At 32.2% G+C, this 9,880-nt stretch overlaps 1 protein-coding gene and 1 long non-coding RNA gene across 3 annotated transcripts; both read right to left on the bottom strand.

Annotated features, from left to right (window-relative positions):
• Nucleotides 1-665: 665 nt before the first annotated feature.
• On the bottom strand, nucleotides 666-4,242 carry LOC111889095 (uncharacterized). Of its 2 annotated transcripts, XR_002849405.2 has the most exons (3): nucleotides 4,047-4,242; nucleotides 1,299-1,541; nucleotides 666-946 (listed from the first exon to the last, which is right to left on the bottom strand). It is a non-coding gene; the product is annotated as an uncharacterized LOC111889095 (long non-coding RNA). The 2 variants fall into 2 exon arrangements; XR_006184998.2 differs by lacking the exon at nucleotides 666-946 and having other exon boundaries at nucleotides 1,105-1,541.
• Nucleotides 4,243-7,580: 3,338 nt separating this feature from the next.
• On the bottom strand, nucleotides 7,581-9,146 carry LOC128127300 (uncharacterized). Its single transcript, XM_052765755.1, has one exon. The coding sequence runs from the start codon at nucleotides 9,144-9,146 to the stop codon at nucleotides 7,581-7,583; it is 1,566 nt and encodes a 521-aa protein (XP_052621715.1).
• Between the last annotated feature and the right edge of the window lie 734 nt (nucleotides 9,147-9,880).

The following is a 9,880-nucleotide window of genomic DNA, read 5'->3' as shown; positions in this document are numbered from 1 at the left end:
TGTAAGCAAGACCCATCATAGAAACAAGTTTCCTAAGTTTTTCCATCATTTATGTGATTATCCAGCATGATAATAAAGCAATAAATAATATAAAATGTCAATCCAGCCAATGAGAAAGTAGCCTTAATAAATGTGGACTGGCCATAGAATTTAGACATATATCTTCTTTCATTTTCTGGTGAAACAACCACAAGACTATAGCATGAAGCAAACATATTCGATTCTCTTATATATGTAGGGATATGTTGTTGATTTATAACACTTCGTACCCAATATAGACGACGTTTCATGTTTAATCTCTATTGTGTTAATATATAAATGGACAAAATTTACAACTTTGTTGGTGTCATTAAGCAAAACAACGCCTACCTTTTGGCTGTGTATCCATCCTCCTTAATAAATGAAGGTTTTTTTTGTCACATGTCAACCTCTCATTAATTTTGATACTTGTCATTTTCTTGATTTTTTTAAATTTTTTATTTTTCACTTGTCATTTTATTGTATTTTTCATTTTATTAAATTAAAATTCCATATTTAATATATAAGGTAATATATATGTAAAGTATTTATTAGAAAGGGTTTATATATGTAATGTATTCAATACATTAAAGCCTCATTAATTTTAATAATTCAAAAATTTTCTCATTTTTGTTATAAATTCAAACTTTTCAAATTGTTAAAATTTTATATTTATTTTTTTTAAATAACTCATGTAATACATGGGTCTCACACCTAGTACTTAATAAAAACCTCCCTTAAACGCCACGTGTCCATCTTATACACAAGCAAGATGCCACGTGTCATTCTCTCCACCTATTTACCCACTTTTTTCCCGCCCATTCAATTAATTTCAATCACTTTCAATACCAAATCTGATTCCCTACAATTTAGCAGCCGATTTTGGGACAATTTCGGTTTACTCATCTCTATCTCTGTTCATGCATTCCTGCATTTAAATTGAAATTGAAAATCAATTTAGATATCGAACATGCTTAAATTAACCAGCTTTTGATCGTAATCAACAGCCTGTCATCCATAGAATCCGGTATTAAAATTTGAATTTTTAATAACATCACATATTAAAATTTGAATTTTTTAATAACATCACCTACAACCCTTTAAATAAGGTATTTCAAAAAGAAAATAACGTTGTACACCTAATAATCCGGTAATTCATATGACAGGTTACAATCACATCCTTATTTAACATGATAAAGATAATATCTCCCAATATATTAATAAATTTGGACGATTTGCATATTATTAGCTACAAATACAAATAATCTACGAATATATACCTTCATACGATAACATACCCTTCACATTTTCGTGATTCGTCTTCTTCATGTTTTTTCTTCCTGTTTCTATTACATCTCTTCATGCAAGTACAACACAGCAGGTATGTTTTTTTAATACCTTCATACGATAACTACCCTTACCCTGGATTTCTAATTAAATTTCTTCATGTGATTCAATTGCCTGCAGCAATGTACCTTTGCAGCCTCTTCAACTGATTTTTGATAAAATTCATTATCAGGATCCTGCAACAACCAATCAATAATCGATTATACATAAAGTGTTTTTTTTAAATCTATTCCATCTGTTTCTATCATTTTGTTAATTTCTTAAACAGGTACCATTTATCGTCATTTCTATGGAAAGGGACGATTTCTCTGATTCTACAATTGAAAGTTGTAGGATTGTTAAGCATGTCGTTATGTCTTTTTTTTATTGCATTTGTCCTAATATGGAATCCTACTTTGGTTTTTTGTAACTTCTTATAAAATGATATCATTATGCTCCAAATTTTTTTAATTATAACATCTTACTTTGTTTTTTGTTTCATATAACTTTTTCCTAAACATTTAATGCTTAATTAAAATTTATGTAATTTCCTTTACGCATCACATGTCCTCTTTTTCTATTGAATGCATAAAATAAAGTACATTGCTATTAAAGTATAATGTTATAATTATGATTTCTTTTAAATTTTCTGGGACTGGGCAAAAAAGGTAGTCTACTTTTCATATTGTATTATTATGATATTATAGCAATGCATTTTTCTTTTGTAAAACTCTTCTAACAGAAAGTTTAATTTTTTTCATTTATTTAATCATATTTGTCCCTGGGAATTGTCAAGTTAACCATTTTGCCCATGCAAACTGTTACTGTTAACTTGACCATTTTGTCCCTTATATATATATATGTATATATATATATATATATATATATATATATATATATATATATATATATATATAACATAATTTTTCGTTTTATACATCGTTCATGAATTAAATGGTCACTTTGATAGTTTATTGTTACAGAAACCAATTCTGTAACATGGACATACCATTTTTGTAATAATTTACTGACACATGGACCATTTCTGTTAAATTTTACAGTCACATTGACCATTTCCCAAAGTGTAAACCGTGACAGTGAACATTTATGTAACAATTAGTGACACACCAAAAGTACATTGTTAAAAGTATACAACCAAAAGAATACCACATATTTGTCGTTTTCATAAAAAGACAATGTAATAGCATGAAATGGTAAATGTAATTATTTATGTAAAATGGTATTTATGTATTTTTAAGTAATGTGATGTATTTTTGCATGTAGTAAAAAGGTACTGTGATTTTTGACAAGACATTGTAGTATAACAATATTACATGTTTATAATCTGATTTTGGTATGTAAAAAATAGGGCAACTCCAATTATGAACTTCTACACCTGAAATCAATATTAATTCTTACTGCCATTAGTTAGAGTTCATAGACAAATGTTGATTGAACAAAGAGGAAATAAGGGGGATGTACGATATATTTATATGGAATTGGTTAAATAACTTATGTAAAAAAGTTGAAAGGGTGTATGCAAAGGAACTAACTTTCCACCTTCAAATTCGACTTGAAATTGAAAAGTTTCAAGAAAACAAGTGCTATAAACCGAAAATTAGTTGTTTTGGATCTGTAACAATGCACATCACTTTTAGCTAATTTGACTAACAAAATTCGCTAAAAACATAGAAAAGAAGATCAATAAATTTGGAAAAATAACGAATCAAGATATATGATTGTTATGCAATTTTGCCAATCGAAATACAATTTTGAAGAAATAAATATTTGATGAACATTACATTCTGATGAAGAAATACATATGTGATGAACATTACATTTATCAATCAAAATACAAGTTTGTTTGATAAAAAAAAATCTTATACATAATGGTTATTACTTACTTTTTTGGGGTTTTTTTTCTTTTGGCCCGAAAGTACCCAAAATACCCCCTAATATGAATATATGATGCAGTTGGATGCTATAAATGGTATGACTTTGATTATTATTTTTCATTCATTAGTTGAAAAGTAAGTAATTTACCAATTCCTTGATTTGTTCTTGGGAAATAAGTTTTATATTTTATTTTGGTTCCCAATTGATGTTCATTCAAACTCACACCACCAGCCACCACCAACTGATGGTGGCCATTGCCTAGGACCTGTGTTTTCAAATCCATTTTTTCATTGATTCAAAAACATGAGGGTAAAATAGGAACCAAAAGTGTGATGATTTATTTAAAGCTTTGCTCTTCAAAGGACAAAGATCTTTTTATGTAATTTATTATAAAGTTTTATCTAAAACTAAATAACTGCAGCATTGTTTTCTGTAAATTTAGTCAAGAAAACACAAAATCCCAAAATAAACCCATTAAAGAATAATAAACAAAGACAAGAAATTCACCAGAGCTTGACAAAGTGGAATCAAGTTGAACTGAAAAACGAAACTTAAAACGTCAAGAAACGGATTTTAACAGATGAGAAAATAAGAAAAGACTAATGTACTCGAACCAAGCAGGAACTTTGAAATCCCAAAATGAAATTACATTAGCGGGAATTATAAATTTTAGAAGATACAGAAGACAAATTCGGGATGTAATTTTGCATAACAATCAAAGGTTAAATGCTAAACGTATTAAAGATGTAAACTCTTCCACCCCAAAGGATTTTCGTCTTCTCCAAAAATATAACCCTAATTTTTACCTGTTAAAATCGCAGCTTCATACGATCTTGATCGATTGAATATATCTTTAAAGTTCCTCCATTTGAATTGGAAATCACAACAAATCGCACCTCTTGCTGTGCAACATTTATCCTTCCGAACCTTTTCAAGGAGTTCATCTTCTTGCTTTTATTTTTCTTTTTCTTTTTTAAGAAATCATATAGAGCAACCTGGTATAACCCCACTTATTCACTTCTAATATAGAGTTATTATATAGCCCCTTCACTTTTAAATAATACCATATTGGTATTTTTGTTTTGTTTTTTTTTTTTTTTCAATAAGTTTTCAAACCTATATAATTACTTTTTGTTTCTTTAAATCATTTTTAATTTTTTTTTATTTTGAATCATAAATATATTTTTTAGTTAAAAAAAAAATTAATATTATAAAAATTAATTCACACAAACTTTATGAGTTATCTTCAAGTTTTTACAATATCCTAATTGGACTACAACTTTTTTTTTGTTTGATTTTCCTTTTTTATATAGTAACTATAAATATACAAACCGTGGTATCCATGGGTTATAACCTAAACTGTGGTATCCATGGGTTATAACCTAGTAAAATGAATAAACTAAAACCAACAAGGATTCCGATGAAGAGGTGTTACTTCACTACCTCTTCACTTATTCACATATTGATTGGGTGACACCATAGTCTCTATGTATTTTCCTCTTGGCCAGATACGCATTGTTTTGGTGGTATATGAACATAAGTCTTTGTTATGCGTTTTCATATCTAGTTGGTAAACACAACCTCTATCATACGTGAGCAACTTTCCATTCCTCATCAAGTGCAGTCGATGGTGATACTGAATAGGATAGTCACACAAAATCATGGTCGAATTTTCCAACTTGGTCCAAATTCCATCTCCCTCCATCCTCCACAACTGGTTCTCAAAAGACAAAGGCATAGGATTAATTTATGTGTTCACCCACAAGTGAATGCAACCATCTCTTAGAATCGTGAAACTCAACCATGATGTCCATTGATTTCCAGAAAAAGGAATTGATATCACTTTGAGGGTTTCGGTCTTTGTGTTGAACCTCATAATTGAATATGTGTCGCCAGCATGTTCTAAGAAATAGAGGTTTTCATTCAACGAAACACTTGGCCCCCAAATATATGATGAAAAGGAGTGTAGCCTAGTACGTTGGAAGTCCGATTCAACCTTTCTCCATGAGTCGAATTTCAAAGAGTATATATAAACCTTGGGGTGCCAGGTTACACGTAGAAGCTTGTAGTCGTCATCCCAAGAGCTATGATCACTACTAGAAAATTGGTACAATAGCTATGGCACAATCCGTAGTTATTCCGTAGCTATAAGCGGATAGCTACGGAATTGCTACGGAAAATTGGCTGTAGCATAATGGCCCGTGGCTAAATTATAGCTACGGATTAGCTACAGAATCGCTACGGAATAGCTACGGAATATTCCGTAGCTACTATAGCTACGGAATAGCTACGGAATTAAATAGCTACAGATTTCCTACGGAATAGTTACGACACTAGATAGCTACGGAAGTAAATAGCTACGGAATAGCTACGGATCCAAATAGCTACGGAACCAAATAGCTACGGAACAAAACAGCTACGGAATAGCTACGAAAGTAAATAGCTACGTAAATCCGTAGCTAACTTCGTTTTATTTAAAAAAAATTAATTTAAAATTTTCCAATTTTTTGTCAAATACCACATTCAATTCACATTTGTCCCAAATACCATATAAAATACACCAAAAAAATGTCCGTAATACCAAGTTTGACACATTCCAATCCATTATCCAAAATATCTTACAAAAGTAAGCACTACTTAACAAAACAAACAATATCAAATGTTTACAAACTAAATTGTTCCAAAATACTTATTAATTGTCCTCAGGTGGATTATCGGGGGGAGCACGGGGTTGATTTCCAGACATATTCATCATCCTCATAACCATTTCCATTTGTTCTTTCATTTGTTGTTGTTGTTGTTCCATGGTAGAAACTTGTGCACGCAACCTATCAAAGTTTTTTGTCGCACGACCCTCGCCGTATTGTTGAGTGTGGAACTTATAACCATTTACAAAATACCCATTATGAAAATAAGCATGTCTTGATGGTTTCGTAGCTATAACTTCTAAGTGTCTAGCACTTCCATCGGGTGTCTTATACATTATCTACATTGAAAACATACACACATTGTGTTGGTTAACAATGCATTAATAATAATCAATACGATTGAACTGGTTCTACTTACTCTGTCCTCAAACCATTCAACAAAGTATTTATCTCTTAAATCAGAAACTGATTCATTTGGATTCGTTCTTATGACCATTTCATCAAACTCGATGATGTAAGGGTTAACTTCTTTACAATTAAGTAATATGTAAGTGTGCGCCTTGTGAAGGACTTTATCACTTAAGGGTTTTCGTTTTCCACTTTTTTCATATAATCTTCTTGATGGGACGACAAAGATGCTAAGTGGAGCTCCACCACTCGAAAACCTGTGACTTTGTGGTGCAAAATTCCGTGCTTCTCGATTATGGCGTGTCTCAATTGTCGGGTCAAAATATAACGAACAATAGGTAGCGAGTTCATTCACTAGATGTTCATTGACTATTGAACCCTCAACTCGTGCTTTGTTCCTGATTCTTCTTTTAATTATGCCCAGTTTCCTATATTATAATGTATGGACGATGTGTTAGGAATACCATAAATAACTTTAAAAATACTATATATAGTATTAAAACAGGGAAATTACCTCTCATATTGGTACATCCATCTGTAATGTACCGGACCACCAACAATAGCTTCATCAGCTAAATGTATGACCAGGTGTTCCATGGAATCAAAGAAGCTAGGAGGGTATATTTGCTCCAACTTGCACATGGTCTGAACAATACAATGTTTCATATCGAACAAGTCCTGAAGATGCAACGTTTTCGATCACAATACTCGAAAGTACATGGATATCTTTGATACGGCCTCATATATCTTTGTTGGAACAAAACCTCTTATAGCTAGGGGAAGCAACTGTTGCATAAACACATGACAGTCATGGTTTTTGAAACCATAAAAACTGTAATCTTTGGTGTTTACACAATTACCTATATTTGATGCATATCCGTCAGGAAATTTTAGTTCTTTCAACCAATCACATACTTTTTTAACTTGTTCCTTTGTTAATGTGTACTTTCTAGGGTTCTTCCTAGGCTTCCTATTGTTGTCCCTAATGGGGTTTAGTATAGGTCGGTCACATAGCATCTCAATATCCTCTCTTGCCTTCATATTGTCTTTGGACTTTGGGGTACCCATCGAAATATGAAACATATTTTCAAAAAAATTCTTCTCAACATGCATCAAATCGAGGTTGTGTCGGATCAACAGGTGACGCCAATATGGAAGCTCCCAAAAGATGCTCTTCTTTACCCAGTTATGTGTAATACCAAAACCTTTTGGTTTTATATAATTTGGACCATAGGGAGTACCGTTGTATACAGTGGGAAAATGTTGGATTTTCTCCCAAATATATTATTTGGTTGGGTATGGAACAGGCACTTCATGACCCTTCACTTTCTTGCCTTTTAAGAAATTAACTGTATCATTTCGGAATACGTGTCTTTCGGGTAGATGTTTTCTATGACAGTCAAACCAACACGATTTTTTTCCGTTGGAAAGTCGAAATGATTCTGTTTGGTGCATGCAATATGGACAGGCTAAATTACCATGAGTGCTCCATCCGGACAACATTGCATAAGCATGGAAGTCACTAACTGTCCATAGAAGTACAACCTTCATCTGAAAATTGGTCTTTCGATGAGCGTCATAAGTTTCAATGCCATCTGTGAACAACATCTTCAAATCGTCCACCAAAGGTTGTAAAAAAACATCCAAATTTTGTCCGGGACTCTTCTTCCCAGGAATAATCAATGGAAGTTGTATGTATTGATGTTTAAAAGCCAACCAAGGGGGTAGGTTGTAAACAGTGAGAAACACAAGCCAACACGAATAGGGAGTCGTGTTTGAATTATTAGGACTAAACCCATTAGTGCACAACCCGAGACGTATGTTGCGCTTCTCATTTGCAAAATCAGGAAATTTTCTGTCAAAATGATTCCATGCTTCACCTTCACTGGGATGTATCATCTTTTCTGGATCTACTAAATGATCTGCATGCCAAGTTAAATATTTGGCCGTCTTCCTTGAATAGAAGAGCCTTTGGAGTCTCGGTCCAATCGGCATGTAAGTCATGACCAAATTAGGAACCTTTCTCCCTTTGGCTTTGTATCTATTTTCTCCACATACTGCACAATGATCCAAATCAGCAAACTGGCCCCTGAATAGCATGCAATGGTTTATACATACATGAATCCTTTCTGAAGGCAATTTTAGTGGCTTCAACATTTTCTTGGTCTCGTAGAAGCTATTAGGAAGCTTCTCGCCAGTTGGTAGAATGTCTTTAACAATCGAAAGAAGTGTATCAAATGACGTGTCTGAAACATTAGATTGGGATTTCCAATCCAATAATCTAGTGGTGGCAGAGAGTGTGGAAGTTTTTGTACACCCGTCCAATAAAGGCTCACTCGCTTGTTTCAAAACTTTATAAAAATTTTGGGCTTCAAGATTTGGGTGTTGTGGTGTTTGTTGATAATACGAAGCCTCAGGTTGGTGCATGCTATCGATAACCATCTCCTGGTATCTATGATAATCACTAAAATCGTTATTAATGTGTTGAACTGTTTCAATATTCGAACTTGGACCCACGTGTTGAGGTGAAATTGGGTTTGAACATTGACCTATCTCTAGTGTTGGATATTTTTCTCCATGTAAATACCATTGTGTATAACCATTCATGAAGCCTCGGTTAACAAGATGGCTAAAAACTAATTCTCTCGGAAGGTAATAAATATTTTTGCATTTCGCACACGGACATCTAATTTCAAAAACTTCCACCCCTTCCCTAATGATATGTTGGATGTTTGTTGCGTTCACATAAGCAAAATCCAAAAACAAATTAGCATAATGTGGCCATTGTGGATTAAACAAACGATGATTATCGAGTCTCTTTGTGTACATCCATTCTCTATTAGACAACATTTCGATCTAAAACTACATTTAGATATAAAAAATGTTAAAACTTTAAACTAAACATGAAGTAATAGTGTAACATCTCATTTAATCTAATATATATAACTAATGATACATAAAAAGCCCATAAAAAATTATTAACATAATACACATATATAACTAATGATACATATATAAGATCCCATTTAATCTAGCATTTTTAACAAATTTATAAAATTAGCCTAACATTTCAACAAAATTAACATTTTTAACAAATTAAAGTTCACAACATTTTTTATATATCACATTTCAACAAAATTAACATTTTTAACAAATTAAAGTTCACAACATTTTTTATATATCACATTTCAACAAAATTAACATTTTTAACAAATTGAAATTAACCAAATATTCAACCAAGCTATGAAATTAACCAAATATTCAACCAAATTAAATCTAAATCCTTAAATTCGACATCACATTCAACAAAACATATTAGCATTATCAATGAATAAAGCATCTAAATTGTATACATCAAGTAATTTAAAAAAAAAAAAAAAACTAGGGTTTTACCTTTTTAGGGAAGAATCGAGCAAAAGGCCGAGAGAGAGAAGGGAATGTGCGCCGAAGAAGAAGGTCGACGACGGCAGCGCTCGACGAACGGGAAGAAGTTGACGAGTTTTGTCCACGAACGAGAGGGAGAAGTCTTCAGTTTCTTTCTTTTCTTTCTGTATTCTATTGTTCGCTGAAGGAAGGGGGATAAA

The sequence above is a fragment of the Lactuca sativa genome, chromosome 7, assembly GCF_002870075.4.
Source record: "Lactuca sativa cultivar Salinas chromosome 7, Lsat_Salinas_v11, whole genome shotgun sequence".
Classification (NCBI taxonomy): Eukaryota; Viridiplantae; Streptophyta; class Magnoliopsida; order Asterales; family Asteraceae; genus Lactuca; species Lactuca sativa.
This window is presented reverse-complemented; position numbering and strand designations above follow the sequence as displayed.

Excerpts from the sequence above, each read along its gene's own strand:
- LOC128127300 (XM_052765755.1), bottom strand. The coding sequence starts at position 9,146 with ATGTTGTCTAATAGAGAATGGATGTACACAAAGAGACTCGATAATCAT.